Source organism: Priapulus caudatus, unplaced genomic scaffold, assembly GCF_000485595.1.
Source record: "Priapulus caudatus unplaced genomic scaffold, Priapulus_caudatus-5.0.1 Scaffold67, whole genome shotgun sequence".
In the NCBI taxonomy this organism is placed as follows: domain Eukaryota; kingdom Metazoa; phylum Priapulida; class Priapulimorpha; order Priapulimorphida; family Priapulidae; genus Priapulus; species Priapulus caudatus.
This window is the reverse complement of record NW_014577128.1, coordinates 468,261-486,225: the sequence shown is the minus strand read 5'-3', so window position 1 is coordinate 486,225 and position 17,965 is coordinate 468,261. Positions and strand designations below refer to the sequence as shown.

General features: G+C 44.1%; 1 protein-coding gene across 1 annotated transcript in view; it reads right to left on the bottom strand.

Annotated features, from left to right (window-relative positions):
* LOC106821279 (deleted in malignant brain tumors 1 protein-like) overlaps nt 1–17,965 on the bottom strand; it is a 47,463-nt gene that overhangs the window by 13,900 nt on the left and 15,598 nt on the right. Inside the window, exons 20-28 of the mRNA XM_014826021.1 lie at nt 17,632–17,773; nt 17,299–17,471; nt 16,879–17,035; nt 16,304–16,497; nt 14,062–14,206; nt 9,585–9,757; nt 8,368–8,521; nt 7,890–8,089; nt 7,340–7,472 (exon numbers count right to left, since the gene is read on the bottom strand). Of these exons, the coding sequence (XP_014681507.1) occupies nt 7,340–7,472; nt 7,890–8,089; nt 8,368–8,521; nt 9,585–9,757; nt 14,062–14,206; nt 16,304–16,497; nt 16,879–17,035; nt 17,299–17,471; nt 17,632–17,773 (1,471 nt within the window). The remainder of the gene's footprint in view (nt 1–7,339; nt 7,473–7,889; nt 8,090–8,367; nt 8,522–9,584; nt 9,758–14,061; nt 14,207–16,303; nt 16,498–16,878; nt 17,036–17,298; nt 17,472–17,631; nt 17,774–17,965) is intronic.

Sequence of the window (17,965 nt, the reverse complement as noted above, 5' to 3'; positions counted from 1 at the left end):
CCTAATCCGATGCCATCATAATATACTACTATACACCACACGAAGAAATTCAACCGCGAAAACGGCATTTTTGTTTTGGTGAGTTCCTGATTTGGTAGATATCCTCTATCACTCCCCGCTCCCTCTTCGCTTCTCTTTCTTCCCTTCACCCTCTCCCTCTCCCTACCTGCTATAAATAATATATATATATATATATCAAGTATATATATATATATATCAAGTATATATATATATATATTATTTATCTCTTCCTCGCTCTCGCTCTATTGCTGAAGACATGACACAATTTTTATGCCACCAATCAACATACTTGTATTACTATATAATTTACCAGTTACAATTGCATTACACAATGCGTACGTTTCTTTCATACTCGTAGTGATGCCAGAGAGATCACACACACTCGCGTTTCGGCCGCACAGACACGTACTGGGTGAACGAGGTGGCGTGTACGGGAACCGAAGCCTCCTTCAACGACTGCTCGTTTCAAATGGGCGCCTGCCGCCAGGTAGATCTCGCAGGTGTCATCTGCGTCTCTCCAGACATCACCGAACGTGAGTGCTCACCGCGGTCGTCATATATATATATATATATATATATATATATATCATTTATTTATTTATTTATTTATTTATTTATTTATTCGTTCATTCATTTATTTATATATTCATTTATTTATTCATTCATCTATTCATTTATTTTATTTATTTATTTATTTATTTATTTTATTTATTTATTAAATTATTTATTTATATATCAAATATGTGCGTACAGTACCGCCTCGAGAACGCTTCGTAGCATGTAAAATTTTTAATGACCAGTCACCGATGAATATCATAATTTAAATATTATATGTTGATTTTCTATTAATTTAATTGTTTGTCATAAATAATTTTTAATATAAAGTACTAATATAATAATATAATAATAAGATAATTTAAGCGTATATATGATTATCAGACGCTACAATAATTATTGTACAGTAGTAGGCCTACATTTGCACGAAACAAACCGAAATAGTCTTAGAATAGTAGGTATGACTTGCAAAGCTTGTAAAATTGTTAATCGTTCAGCTAAATTTACATCTGGAGATGTGGTATGGTCTTGTGTTGCTACGTAGCAAGCCAATTAACTGTTGTCTCAAAGAAATGTGTACAGGTCGCATGCACACCACGAAGAAACTTCTCTCCTGACGCTGGTTACCATGACTATTAAACGTACAACAGTTTACCACACAATCTCGAGTTTATATACACTATACTCACTATAAATACGTAACATAGTAGAGTTTCTTAGCACATGGATTGCTCATATTACGATGAAAGTTCCGAATGTGGCACACATATGCTATGACATGCAGGTGCTTTTCAGTATACCTTTGACGCGTTCTGCTCGTATGTACTGATTGTCGTTTGTTCGTTGCGTCGTGCGTACAGCTATTCCGCACCCCGAAGGAAGTGTCATGCTCACCGGCGACCAGCCCGGGGAAGGCAACGTGCATATCTATCACAACGGCGAGTGGCGAGGAATCTGTGACGACGAATGGGATCTAAACGACGGCAGTGTCGTCTGCCGCATGCTGGGATTCAGGTATAATACACCCGCGCGCGTGCGCACACGCACACATACTCAAGCACACACGCGCGATAACGCGCACGCACACGCACACAAAGCACACAGCGCGATACGCGCACGCACACGCACAACAGCACACACACACACAACACACACACACACACACACACACACACACACCGACACACACACACACGCACGCACGCCACACACACACACACACACCACACACACAACACACACCACGCACGCACACACACACACACACACACACACACACACACACACACACACACACACAGGTTGTATACTATCGGGTTCGTTTCGGCGCAGTAGCTGCTGTATGTACGATCCGGGCTATGTAAGATAACGTTTTATTTTGGTAGGTCATCATCATTATTGCTGCTGCTACTTTCACTGTCCCTGTCACTGTCACACCGTGTCACCATAACCGTTATCCCCGTCGTCCCCGTTCCGTCACCGTTCCCGTCACCGTTCTCGTCACCGTTCCCGTCCCCGTTCCCGTTCCCGTCCCGTCTCCATTTTCGTCCCCGTCCCGTCCCCGTCCCGTTTCCGCTCCCCGTCCCGTCCCCCGCTCCGTCCCCGTCCCCGTCCCCGTCCCGTCCCCGTCCCCGTCCCCGTTCCGTCCCGTCCCCGTTCCCGTTCCCGTCTCCGTTTCCGTCTCCGTTCCCGTTCCCGTCCCCGTTCCCGTGCCCGTCCCCGTTCCCTTCCGTCTCGTTTCCGTCTCCGTTCCCGTTTCCGTCCCCGTTCCCGTGCCCGTCACTTTGTTACTATCGCTGTCACTGATAGTACGCGACATAGAGTTTAGTACGTGTTTTAGCATTAAGATAGAGACATGGGGAATCCGGCACATTACCTAGGCAAATGTTCAGGCGATGAACCAAGAAGACATTAGCTACATAATTAAGAGCACCCATAATTCGGAATGGACAGAGGGCAGTGCCGAATGGTACGGAACACATTACTTCAACAAGAATGCGGAGGGCTTTATCAAACAGCGATCATTAAGCGGGCAGCGGCCACGATGGTCGGCACTCCGGCCTGGTACAAGAGCACGGGCGTCGCGACGCGTCGTTGTGGGCCACTAGTCAGGCCACAAACTAGGAAGTCTAATCAGGTCGCGACGAACGCGCGTACGGTTAAAAAGGAGAGGTTTTGAGAGAAAGGGGAAGAGACGCCGACGACAACTTAGTATGTGTACACTGTTGCTATTCGTTGTTTAGAATAAAGCTATAAGTTGTCACCGTTTATACAACTGTTACGTTCTACTGTCTACGATACGATATTCCACTCTACTATACTACTACTACTACCAGTCTACAACTATAACTACTATAAAAGACGTAACATTATAGAGTAATATTTAACATGTTACTTGTGTAACTTTAGTTTGGCCGTACGCGTGAGCACGGGTGGGGATTTCGGTCTGGAGCAGAGCTACTGGCTAGATGACGTCGGCTGCAGTGGAAGCGAGGAGCGACTTACGGATTGCCCCATCCAGACTGGGAGCGAACAACTGTGACTCCTCCGAAGCCGCCGGAGTCATATGCTCAAATGGCAGTACGTAATATGTTACTCTAATGTTGGTTATTCCTTACATTATGTCCGTATACCTTTCTGCTAAATGTAATTTGTGTATGTGTAAAATAAAGTGATTGAATTGAATTGTTTCTTCTGACATGACTGCGGTGGTTAGTCCGTCGTTAATGCATGCTAAACACCTCATCGATGCATGCGTGTGTGGGGGAGATAGGGTTTGTTAGGACGCAGCTTGCACATGCGTGTGCGTGCATACATATGTGCGTGCGTGCGATTGAGCGTGTGTGGGGGGAGGGGGCATGCGTGTGCGCGGTGTACTAGTGTATGAAGGTGCGTGAAGGTGAGGGTTGTATGTGTTTGGTCGGTTTCTTGTTGGAGACTAGCATGTGTGCGCTGGTTTGTGATGTGGGTTGCATAAATTATGTGTGGTTTGTTATGAACGGCAGCGTGCGTTTGATTTGTTGTCGATTGCATGGATTGTGTTTGATATGATATAGATTGCATGGGTGTTTGATATTATCAAGGGTTGATAATGACAAATTTTCATCTGTCATTATTAACCCTTGATATGACATAGATTGCATGAGTGTCTGTTTTGGTTTGGACTACGCGAGTATTTGTTTCAATGTGGATTTCAATAATAATTATGTTTGAATTGATGTGGATTGCGTGAGCGTTTAATATGATGTCGATTGCATAGGTGTGTGATATAATGTAGATACATGAGTAGTTGCTTAATGTTGATTGCACGAGTGTTTAATATGATATAGATTGCACGAGTGTTTGATATGCTCTAGATTGCATGAGTGTCTGTTTTGTTATGTATTGCATGAGTGTTTGTTTTGTTATGGATTGCATGAGTATTTGCTTTGGTGTGGATTTTATTGGTGTTTGATTTGGTGTGGATTGCGTAAGTACATTGATTTTGTATGGATTGCATTAGTATTTGCTTCTATGGGGATTGCATGACTATTTGGTTTGATGGGAATTGCATGACTATTTTGCTTTGATGGGATCGCGGATCAGTGTTTAGTTAATTGTGGATCGCAGTATGTCCAAATATAATCTCCGCTGTTCGCAGCCGTTGCTGGTGACGTGGCTCCCCTTCGTCTTGGTCAACGGGGACACTGATAACGGATACGTTCAGGTGTTCTACGAGAATCAGTGGGGCTACATCTGCGATGACCACTGGGACTTGTCGACGGACGGGTTGCTTGCAAGCAGCTTGGCTTTAGGTACGTCACGGCAACATCGTACAAACTATGGAGCTAGCTATTAGCTATCCCATGAGGAATGATCGGAGGGAGGCTGCGATGCCATCGCGTGTAGCCTAAGTATTTTCTACAAAAAAATCTTAAGCATGTCGATTTTTATTACATTTTTTCTCTAGTTCTTTTTTAAATGTACATCTATCTATTCCGGTATATAATTACGTTGCAGTAATTAAATAGAGCTTCACGTCATTATGGAAAACCGGACAAGTTTTTGTAATTTATCTTTTTGGCATTTCAGGAACGCGCTATCCGTCCAAAGTAACTCTGTTACGGTGATGTCGAACCTGATTTCAAAATCTGGCTAGACGATTTGCAGTGTTCCGGCTTCGAACATGGCATTAGCCGCTGCAACCACTATGGCTGGGGTACTCACAATTGTGGCGGCTCGCGAAATAGCAGGCGTTATTTGTACTAACGCTAACTTGCCGAGCGATGGAGGTATTTCCTGCATAGATATACATTCCTTATATTGTTTGAGTAAGCATTGTGTGAATACAAGCATTTTACAGTTGATGGGGGATTGTGGCAAGATAAAATACAGTAGGGGAAACATTGGGTCTTCTCATAGGGACCTTTGATAAGTATTTATAGTTTTGACAGCCCTACAAGGAAGTTTTGCCGGTGGCGGTGGGTAATTGTTCGCCACGCCGCACACTGCAAAGGCTGTAATCCCTACCAGCATCTAAGTTGTTATGTGATTTTGGCAGAATTTCATTTTAAAGACCAACAATTAACTGATTTTTAGAGCAAGCAAAACTATTCGTTATTGAGATTTCATTTACATTTGCTACCCCGACGATTTGCTAGAATGCAGGCCAGAGTTGTTCACGCGGCGCTCTTTGCTGCTATAGATGTACGGCTCGTCGACGGCAGCAGGTCGTCCGGAAGCGTGGCAGATCTACAGTGAATCCAGGTGGGGCTACATCTGTGACGATGAGTGGGACATCCTCGATGCAAGAGTGCTGTGCAAGCAGATTGGATTCACGTAAGCGACCGGTGCCTGTAAGATCGGAGTGTACGATTCGGTAGCTCTGCACTATCACAGCGAACACTCACACACACACATACACACACACACACACACACACACACACACACACACACACACACACACACACCACACATACATACACACACACACACACACACACACACAACACACACACACACATACACACTCACACACACACACACACACACACACACACACACACACACACACACACACATACAACACACTCATAACATATATATATATATGACGACCGCGGTGAGCACTCACGTTCGGTGATGTCTGGAGAGACGCAGATGACACCTGCAGATCTACCTGGCGGGCAGGCGCCCATTTGAAACGAGCAGTCGTTGAAGGAGGCTTCGGTTCCCGTACACGCCACCTCGTTCACCCAGTACGTGTCTGTGCGGCCGAAACGCGAGTGTGTGGTGATCTCTCTGGCATCACTACGAGTATGGAAAGAAACGTACGCATTGTGTTAATGCAATTGTAACTGGTAAATTATATAGTAATACAAGTATGTTGATTGGGTGGCATAAAAATTGTGTCATGTCTTCAGCAATAGAGCGAGAGCGAGGAAGAGATAACTAAATATATATATATATATACTTGATATATATATATATATATTTATTTATACAGGGTAGGGAGAGGGAGAGGGTGAAGGGAAGAAAGAGAAGCGAAGAGGGAGCGGGGAGTGATAGAGGGATATCTACCAAATCAGGAACTCACCAAACAAAAATGCCGTTTTCGCGGTTGAATTTCTTCGTGTGGTGTATAGTAGGTATATTATCATATTATGATGGCATCGGATTAGGTAAATACAATAAAAACGCTAGGCAGTGCGATTTCTGAGGCAAAACCTGGCGTCGAAATATGAACTCTATGAATCACCTATAGCCAAGCTGCCGGCAGATGGTATTGCCATCTTGCAAGTCCCAGCCCTGATCACAGACACCTCTCCAGCTGCCTGCGTAGTTAAGTTCTACATTGCCGTAGTAGGAGTTTATCTCTCCTTTGTGATTCTTCAGCCGAACCTCAAATGCACTGTCTGCGCAGAGTTTTAAAAAACCGCCGTGTACAGATGCCGATATTCACATCGATGTCGCGCAGTTTGCAACATGGTACAATAAAAAAACATCTTTCACAAGTTGTAAATGTTAAGGTTAACTCTATTTCTATTATATCTCCCATACTCTATTCTACTAGATTTATAATCACGTGACAGCTAACAATGTTTACGATGCACGCGGCTGTGAGTAACAAGTAGCGGACGATATTATCGCAAGTGGCGCCATCTGCGATACCCACCGAGGTTCGAACACACGACGCCGGCCACTTCTCCATCCCCGCAGTTTTCTATGCCCCACCCACTGTGTCCGCATTCTTCAACGCGTGCTTCGCTTCCTAGGCAGACGACGTCATCAAGCCAAAACAGATCGCTGCCACCGAAATGGGATACGCGCGTGATGTTTAAAGCGCCCCTGAAATGGCAACAAACAATGATAAAAAAATTGTCGCCTAAGAGAGTTTGATATTAAAAGAATTAGCGAATAAATTATTCGACATGTTAACGATCGAGATGTCGACGTATCCTGGCCGCGCACACCTATAGAACAACTACAGACGCTTACGGAGTAGATTAGATAGGGATATGAATAATAATACCCCCTTGGGATGTGACTTTAAATGCGTGTAAATGTACAATTTATTCCTTTTTTAAGAATTTCCCGTTCTTTCCTAATGAAATGCTCAGTTATATTTATGTTTAGTATTTTACTAGGTTTGCACGCATACAAACGCGCACACTCACACGCACACGCACAGTGTGTGTGTGTGTGTGTGTGTGTGAGTGTTCGCTGTGATAGTGCAAGCTACCGAATCGTACACTCCGATCTTACAGGCACCGGTCGCTTACGTGAATCCAATCTGCTTGCACAGCACTCTTGCATCGAGGATGTCCCACTCATCGTCACAGATGTAGCCCCACCTGGATTCACTGTAGATCTGCACGCTTCCGGACGACCTGCTGCCGTCGACGAGCCGTACATCTATAGCAGCAAAGAGCGCCGCGTGAAAAACCCTGGTCTGCATTCTAGCAAATCGTCGGGGTAGCGAATGGTAAATGAAATCTCAATAACGAATAGTTTTGCTTGCTCTAAAAATCAGTTAATTGTTGGTCTTTAAAATGAAATTCTGCCAAAATCACATAACAACTTAGATGCTGGTAGGGATTACAGGCCTTTGCAGTGTGCGGCCGTGGCGAACAATTACCCACCGCCACCGGCAAAACTTCCTTGATAGGGCTGTCAAAACTATAAATACTTATCAAAGGTCCCTATGAGAAGACCCAATGTTTCCCCTACTGTATTTTATCTTGCCACAATCCCCCATCAACTGTAAAATGCTTGTATTCACACAATGCTTACTCAAACAATATAAGGAATGTATATCTATGCAGGAAATACCTCCATCGCTCGGCAAGTTAGCGTTAGTACAAATAACGCCTGCTATTTCCGAGCCGCCACAATTGTGAGTACCCCAGCCATAGTGGTTGCAGCGGCTAATGCCATGTTCGAAGCCGGAACACTGCAAATCGTCTAGCCAGATTTTGAAATCAGGTTCGACATCACCGTAACCAGAGTTACTTTGGACGGATAGCGCGTTCCTGAAATGCAAAAAAGATAAATTACAAAAACTTGTCCGGTTTTCCATAATGACGTGAAGCTCTATTTAATTACTGCAACGTAATTATATACCGGAATAGATAGATGTACATTTAAAAAAGAACTAGAGAAAAAATGTAATAAAAATCGACATGCTTAAGATTTTTTTGTAGAAAATACTTAGGCTACACGCGATGGCATCGCAGCCTCCCTCCCGATCATTCCTCATGGGATAGCTAATAGCTAGCTCCATAGTTTGTACGATGTTGCCGTGACGTACCTAAAGCCAAGCTGCTTGCAAGCAACCCGTCCGTCGGACAAGTCCCAGTGGTCATCGCAGATGTAGCCCCACTGATTCTCGTAGAACACCTGAACGTATCCGTTATCAGTGTCCCCGTTGACCAGACGAAGGGGAGCCACGTCACCAGCAACGGCTGCGAACAGCGGAGATTATATTTGGACATACTCGATCCACAATTAACTAAACACTGATCCCGCGATCCCCATCAAAGCAAATAGTCATGCAATTCCCATCAAACCAAATAGTCATGCAATCCCCATAGAAGCAAATACTAATGCAATCCATACAAAATCAAGTACTTACGCAATCCACACCAAATCAAACACCAATAAAATCCACACCAAAGCAAATACTCATGCAATCCATAACAAAACAAACACTCATGCAATACATAACAAAACAGACACTCATGCAATCTAGAGCATATCAAACACTCGTGCAATCTATATCATATTAAACACTCGTGCAATCAACATTAAGCAACTACTCATGTATCTACATTATATCACACACCTATGCAATCGACATCATATTAAACGCTCACGCAATCCACATCAATTCAAACATAATTATTATTGAAATCCACATTGAAACAAATACTCGCGTAGTCCATACCAAAACAGACACTCATGCAATCTATGTCATATCAAGGGTTAATAATGACAGATGAAAATTTGTCATTATCAACCCTTGATAATATCAAACACCCATGCAATCTATATCATATCAAACACAATCCATGCAATCGACAACAAATCAAAGGCACGCTGCCGTTCATAACAAACCACACATAATTTATGCAACCCACATCACAAACCACGTACACATGCTATCTCTCCAACAAGAAACCCGACCCAAACACATACAACCCTCACCTTCACGCACCTTCATACACTAGTACACGCGCACACGCATGCCCCCTCCCCCCACACACGCTCAATCGCACGCACGCACATATGTATGCACGCACACGCATGTGCAAGCTGGCGTCCTAACAAACCCTATCTCCCCCACACACGCATGCATCGATGAGGGTGTTAGCATGCATTAACGACGGACTAACCACCGCAGTCATGTCAGAAGGAAACAATTCAATTCAATCACTTTATTTTACACATACACAAATTACATTTAGCAGAAAGGTATAACGGACATAATGTAAGGAATAACCAACATTAGAGTAACATATTACGTACTGCCATTTGAGCATATGACTCCGGCGGCTTCGGAGGAGTCACAGTTGTTCGCTCCCCAGTCTGGATGGGGGCAATCCGTAAGTCGCTCCTCGCTTCCACTGCAGCCGACGTCATCTAGCCAGTAGCTCTGCTCCAGACCGAAATCCCCACCCGTGCTCACGCGTACGGCCAAACTAAAGTTACACAAGTAACCATGTTAAATATTACTCTATAATGTTACGTCTTTTATAGTAGTTATAGTTGTAGACTGGGTAGTAGTAGTAGTATAGTAGAGTGGAATATCGTATCGTAGACAGTAGAACGTAACAGTTGTATAAACGGTGACAACTTATAGCTTTATTCTAAACACGAATAGCAACAGTGTACACATACTAAGTTGTCGTCGGCGTCTCTTCCCCTTTCTCTCAAAACCTCTCCTTTTTAAACCGTACGCGCGTTCGTCGCGACCTGATTAGACTTCCTAGTTTGTGGCCTGACTAGTGGCCACAACGACCGGTCGCGACGCCCGTGCTCTTGTACCAGGCCGGAGTGCCGACCATCGTGGCCGCTGCCCGCTTAATGATCGCTGTTTGATAAAGCCCTCCGCATTCTTGTTGAAGTTAATGTGTTCCGTACCATTCGGCACTGCCCTCTGTCCATTCCGAATTATGGGTGCTCTTAATTATGTAGCTAATGTCTTCTTGGTTCATCGCCTGAACATTTGCCTAGGTAATGTGCCGGATTCCCCATGTCTCTATCTTAATGCTAAAACACCGTACTACACTCTATGTCGCGTACTATCAGTGACAGCGATAGTAACAAAGTGACGGGCACGGGAACGGGGACGGAAACGGGAACGGAGACGGAAACGGAGACGGGAACGGGAACGGGGACGGGAACGGGAACGGAGACGGAAACGGAGACGGGAACGGGAACGGGGACGGGCACGGGAACGGGGACGGGAACGGGAACGGAGACGGAAACGGAGACGGGAACGGGAACGGGAACGGGGACGCGAACGGGAACGGGAACGGGAACGGGGACGGAAACGGAGACGGGAACGGGAACGGGGATAACGGTTATGGTTGAACGCGGTTGTCGATCAGTGCAGGGACAGTGAAAGTATAGACAGCAATAATGATGATGACTACCAAAATAAAACGTACTTTACATAGCCCGGATCGTACATCACACGCTACTCGCCCGAAACGAACCCGATAGTATTCAACTCTGTGTGTGGTGTGTGTGTGTGTGTGTGTGTGCTGTTGTGTGTGGTGGTGTGTGTGTGCCGTGTGTGTGTGTGTGTGTGTGTGTGTGTGTGTGTGTGTGTGCGTGTCGTGTCGTGTGTGTGTTGTTGTGTGTGTGTGTGTGTGTGTTTGTGTGCTGTGTGTGTGTGTGTGTTGTGCTGTGTGCGTGTAGCGTCGTTATCGCGGTGTGTGCTTTGTGTGCGTGTGCGTGCGCGTTATCGCGCGTGTGTGTGATATGTGTATGCGTGTGCGCGCCGCGCGGGTGTATTTTATAACTGATATCCGCAGCATGCGGCAGACGACACTGCTCGTCGGTTGAGTCTCCCATTCGTCGTCACAGATTCCTCCGCACTCGGCCGTTGTGATAGATATGCAGTTGCTTTTCCCCGGCTGGTGCGGGATGAGCATGACACTTCCTTCGGGGTCGGAATAGCTGTACGCACGACGCAAACGAACAAACGACAATCAGTACATACGAGCAAAACGCGTCAAAGGTATACTGAAAGCACCTGCATGTCATAGCATATGTGTGCCACATTCGGAACTTTCATCGTAAATATGAGCAATCCATGTGCTAAGAAACTCTTCCTATGTTACGTATTATAGTCAGTATAGTGTATATAAACTCGAGATTGTGTGGTAAACTGTTGTACGTTTAATAGTCATGGTAACCAGCGTCAGGTAGAGAAGTTTCTTCGTGGTGTGCATGCCGACCTGTACACATTTCTTTGAGACAACAGTTGGGGTTGCTACGTAGCAACACAAGAACCATACCTACATCTCCAGATGTAAATTTAGCTGACGATTAACAATTTTTACAAGCTTGCAAGTCATACCTACTATTCTAAGACTATTTCGGTTTGTTTCGTGCAAATTAGGCTACTACTGTTACAACTAAAATTATTGTAGCGTCTGATATAATCATATATACGCTTAATTATCTTATTATTATATTATTATATTTCAGATTTTATTATTAAAAATTTTATTATGACAAACAATTAAATTAATAGAAAATCAACATATAATATTTAAATTATGATATTATCGGTGTACGTGTCATTATAAAATTTTACATGCACGAAGCGTCTTCTCGAGGCGGTACTGTACGCCACATAATTGTATACTAAATAAATAATTTAATAAATAAATATAAATAAATAAATATAATAAATAAAAATAAATGAATAGATGAATGAATAAATAAATAGAATATATAAATAAATGAATGAACGAATAAATAAATAAATAAATAAATAAATAAATAAATGATATATATATTATATTATATTATATATATATATATGACGACCGCCGGTGAGCACTCACGTTCGGTGATGTCTGGAGAGACGCAGATGACACCTGCAGATCTACCTGGCGGGCAGGCGCCCATTTGAAACGAGCAGTCGTTGAAGGGAAGCTTCGGTTTCCGTACACGCCACTCGTTCACCAGTACGTGTCTGTGCGGGCCGAAACGGCGAGTGTGGTGGTGATCTCTCTGGCATCACTACGAGTATGAAAGAAACGTACGCATTGTGTTAATGCAATTGTAACTGGGATATATATAGTAATACAAAGTAGTTTGATTGTGGTGGCATAAAAATTGTGTCATGTCTTCTTAGCAATTAAGAGCGAGAGCGAGGAAGAGATAAATAAATATTATTATATATACTGATATAATATATATATACTTGATATATATATATATATATATATTTAACAGGGTAGGGAGAGGAGAGGGTGAGGGAAGAAAGAGAAGCGAAGAGGAGCGGGAGTGATAGAGGGTATCTACCAAATCAGGAACTCACAAACAAAATGCCGTTTTCGCGGTTGAATTTCTCGTTCGTTGTGGTGTATATTAGGTTATTATGATGCATCGGATTAGGTAATATACTATAAAAACGCTAGTGTCCAGTCGCGTTTCTTGAGGCATAAAACCTGGCCGTCAGGAATATGGAACTCTTATTGAATCACCTATAGCCAAGCTGCCGGCAGATGGTATTGCTATCTTGCAAGTCCAGCCCTGATCACAGACACCTCCAGCTGATCCTGGCGTTAGTTAAAGTTCTTACATTGCCGTAGTTAGGAGTTTTATCTCTCTTTTGTTGATCTCTCAGCGAATCCTCAAGCTGCACTGGTCTGCGCCAGTAGTTTTAAAAAACCGCCGTGTTATAGATGCGATAGTCAGCATCGTATGTCGGCCAGTTCGTGCAATATGGTACAATAAAAAACATTTTCTCAAGTTGTTTAAATGTTAAGGTTAATCTATTTCTATTATATCATCCCTATACTCTATTCTACTTATGATTTATAATAGTGACAGCTTAACATGGTTACGATGCACGCTGGCTTGTGTCTAGTATACAAGTTAGCGGACGATATTTAGTTCGCAATGTGTTAGCGCCTATCTCTTGCGATACCCCGGAGGTTCGAACATCATCGACGCCGGCCACATTTCTTCCATCCCCTCAGTTTTCTTTATTGCCCCCACCTTACCCTGGTGGTTCGCATTTCTGTCAACGCGTGCTCGGTCTTCGCTCAGTGCAGACTTGCATCGTCACTCAACCTAACAGAATCGATGATCCACCGAATGGTGCATACGTCGTTCGTGATGATTTAGAAGTCGCTGAAATTGCAAGCTAACAAATGATAAAAAATTGTTCGCTAGAGATTTTTGTTATTACCACACATATTAGGAATAAGAAATTATTCTATACATGTCATATCAATGCGAGATTGTCGTACGTATCATGGGCCGCGCACACTAGAATCAACTAATCAGATCGCTTTTACGGAGTAGATCTAGAATAGCTATATGGTTATAATAATATCTTCTTGTGGATGCGACTTTAATGCGTGCTTAAATGTACAATTTTTTGATATTTCTTTGTGCGAATTTTCCCGTTCTTTCCTGATGAAATGCTATTAGTTTATATTTATTCTTCTTTCTTTTCTTTTTCTGTTCGTTTTCTTTTTGTTCTTATGCTGTTATTTTATACGGTTTTTGCGCTATTACAAACGCGTCACACGTCACAGCCTACGCTACAGAGCTCACGCGACACAGATACAGTCGCATGCACACGCAACACGCAACACCCTCGTGAAGCGCGCACGCGCATCGCGCACACGGACATCGCCACACGCACACCCCCCTAATCACACACACACACACACTAACGCCCATCACAAATACACACCAATCACGAATACACACCGATACTCTATACACGTATGAACACCTCAGTAGCTACCTGAAGCCCAACTGTTTGCAGACGACGAATCCATCGACTAGATCCCATCCATCATCGCAGATGTAACCCCACTCGTTGTTGTGGTACACCTGCACGTTGCCTGCCGACGCGTTGCCTCCGCTCAACCGTAAGCTCTGCCCGGGACCTGCAATGTGACGGCATAGACTATTACAATCGACAGCAGCATCATTAGCATCGTCGTCGTCGTCATCATCATCATCATCATCATCATCATCAACAACATCATTATCATCATTATCATCAACATTATTATCAACATCAACATAAACATAAACATCAACATCAACATCAACACCAACATCAACATCAACATCAACATCAGCAGCATGATCATCACCGTCGTCGTCGTCGACGTCGTCATCGTCACCATAGTCGTAGTCGCCCTCATCGTTATCGTCATCGCCACCGCTATCAAGTTACGAAGTTTGGTTACCACAATTCGCCATTGATCCTGCGGGTGACGTTCACCATTGAGTGATAATGTTTTATTGAGTAATTATCTTCCCCTAGTGGAAGGTGAAGATGGGCAACTAGAACAATCATCACTCCGCTCTGCATTTTAAATGCATAATTTCAACAAAATGTTACGTTATTTGGCAGATACTGGGCGTGTGAGAACACGGGTCTCCTACAATGCAGCGGGGAAATTTGGCAAGGCTATAATTATAGGCACGCTATGATTATGAAACAGGTTATCTAAATTAAAACATAATTTTAACAAAACACTACTTGATTCACTTAACAATGGCTCCCCGGCAAACAAATCTATATGTCATGTGGCACACAACTGTTATTAATATATTTAATGTTAAGCCCTATACTAAATTGTACTAGTGATAAATCAGCGAGCGCACCCTATCATTAAACAGTGGCATCCGGATATATTTTTCATGCCAAGTTAATGCGAGGGAAACTTACACTCCATTCTAAAAGCAAAACTTTAATATTTAATAAAATACCATTTTATTTATAGAATATAGGCTGCTTAATTGTCACACGAGTATATACGTCATAGCATGGCACAGACCTATATTCGCTCTCTATTTTAAAAGTAACATTTCAATAAAATAATATTTTATTTAGCAGATAACGGGCATGCGAGAATCTTATATTATATTACGGGGAAGTTTGGGTATGACTAGGCCCGTATATCGCCATCTATTGGCTCAATTAATGCTTATTATTGTTATTTTAATGAGAGCACCCTATCATTATTAAAGCGAGAAATCTGAGTCTATTTTTCATGACAAGCTACTGCGAGGACTATTTGCTCTCTATTGTAATAATATAATTTCAACAAAATAATAGTTTTATTTAGCAGATACCGGCATTCGAGAATACGGGGTCTTCCACTATACCACGGAAAAATTTAACATAGGGAACATGTGATCGCCATTTTAAAAGTACACCATTCACCAAAATATTATTTTTTATAGTTACTGGCATGCGGGAACATGCTGCCGGAGAAACACGGATTTTGGCAGTTGTATAGGCGCGGCCAGACTAGCGATTATGCCACGTCGATTACACCGGTGAAGTTACACGTGGAATGTCAGGATATATCCTGTTCTGATAGCACAGCGTTTGTGTACATGATCTCCTGACCGTCTCGTTAATAATTATAAGGGAATTTTGCGCGGTATATCAGCCCGATTTCTACAGGGCCCACGCCGAGAGCCACGTTAAATGACACACGGAGTAGAGCAATGAAAAACCTTAGGCGTATAGTAATTGTGACACTTCCTCCCCAGTCTCGTCATACACCATTCATGCACTGCTGCTAGTTGATGTACAGTCACATCCTGTCTGGATGTCTATTTGAGCACTATCCGGTACTCGATGACCTCAATCTAGTCACAGCCATATGACCTAATGATGACGAAGGTCACGAGGTGCCTACTCGCCCATCCTTTAATAACATGCACAGCACAGCTGCACAGCTGTGTCGCGTGCTGCCAGAAACAAATGGATTGCGATTACACCTATTTCACACGGCACCATTTCACGACTCCTGCAACGTCATACCTCGTCGCCCCGAAATACGCAATCCTCATCCAACGGGAAAGTCGTACCGGTTGACGCGCTCAGTATACTAATTACACACTAATTACTAAATCGCGCATTACGAAATGCTGCAAAAGGTTCGAAATCAATCGCGAGCATGGATCGCGAGAGTTACGTAGACACGGCGATAATACGGCCTGCTCACGGGGAGTCTCACCTGGTGTAGGATGGACCACGCTTGCTGTGCACACGACTCCGGCGAAGCCTCTACTGCTGCAGCTATCGGCGCTGAACGGGCTATGCATGCATTCATCCAGCATCGCCTCGCCTCCGTTACAACGCAGCGTCTCAAGCCAGTACGACATGCCTCTGGTGATGTTGCTGTTACCGGTCGAGACTCGTTCGAGGCCACTGTTAAAACGAGGAGTGAAGCCATGAAAAGGTGAAGCTATTAGAAAAGAGGCAAAAAATATATTAAGAATGTAAAGCCATGAATCTTTAGTACGTGCGAGGGATTACTCTTGCGGCGGGTAACAACGCCGGTTTTGTTGGTCGGCGAAGTGATAAGAGACACTTTAGACAAGAGCACAGTGTGTGTGTGTGTGTGTGCGTGCGTGCGTGCGTGCGTGCGTGCGTGCGTGCGTGCGTGCATGCGTGCGTGCGTGCGTGCGTGCGTGTGTGTGTGTGTGTGCGCGCGCAGGTGTGTATGTGTGAGAGCAATGGCAATATAGAGCACAGATAGTGTTGTCCGGGATAGATTTCCCGTTCGTCCCGGAGCAATAGAGCGCGTACCTGTAGCCAAGTTGGCGGCAGACAACGCGACCTGCCGCCTCGTTCCAACCGTCGTCACAGACCCATCCCCATCTACTATGATGGTTCACCTGAACCCGGCCGAAGTTGCGCGTCGTGTCGCCAAGGTCAGAAATGATCCTCACGCCCATTCTAATGGCTGAAAAAGATGGGGTGCGGTCGGTAGTCGCAGTGCGTACACTGTCACAACTGAAAATGCACGCTGACAAGGGGGTGGCAAAAGGGAAACCAGCTAGCGAAGGCTGCATATTCCGCTATGGTGCATTCCATCCTTGCAGTGATATGTTGCATTATGGGCGCGGAACAGTGTAACATTTGCACTGCCTAATAGAATACCCGTGTAGTTTATTAGGATTTTTGCTAATCACGGATTGACGGATTGTACTACATTGTATTATTTACTTTCATTGGTGCAGACGGCTCCCGCTACTTCTGCTTCCGAGCAGTCATCCGTTCCCCAGAGACTGTGGCGACAGTCTTCAAGGCGAGACTCTGTTCCAACACATTCCATATCGTCGAGCCAATAATCGTTTCTACCGCCGAAGTGCGACATTTTCGTTATGTTGTAAACATTCCTAAAATTACAGAATGAATGGAAACACCATCGCATCGGTCATCAGCATTCTAGTCCCTAGTGCTCTCGATCAAGGTGAAATATAAAGAGGAATAGCCTCGCGGTCGCTCATAGCTGACCGCGTAGCTTGCGAAGCCGCCTGGATTTCTAGCGAGAATTACCTGAAGCCCATTTGCCTGCAGGCGACCTGCGCATCTTCGAATCCCCAGCTGTCGTCGCAGACGTATTTCCATTGGTTGTTGTGCAACACCTGAACGTTACCGGCCGTCGCGTTACCCTCTATCAACCTAACCGTCGATGATGCTGCAAGGAGAATGCAGTTTATCTATTGCATTTCTGATACATGAAGCGGATTTTCTGATACGGATCTTTTTGCATGAATCGATAGAGATATAGATGTGTTTCGATTGAATAATCCCCCCCCCCCATACACACACGAACACACACACACACACACACACACACACACACACACACACACACACACACACACAC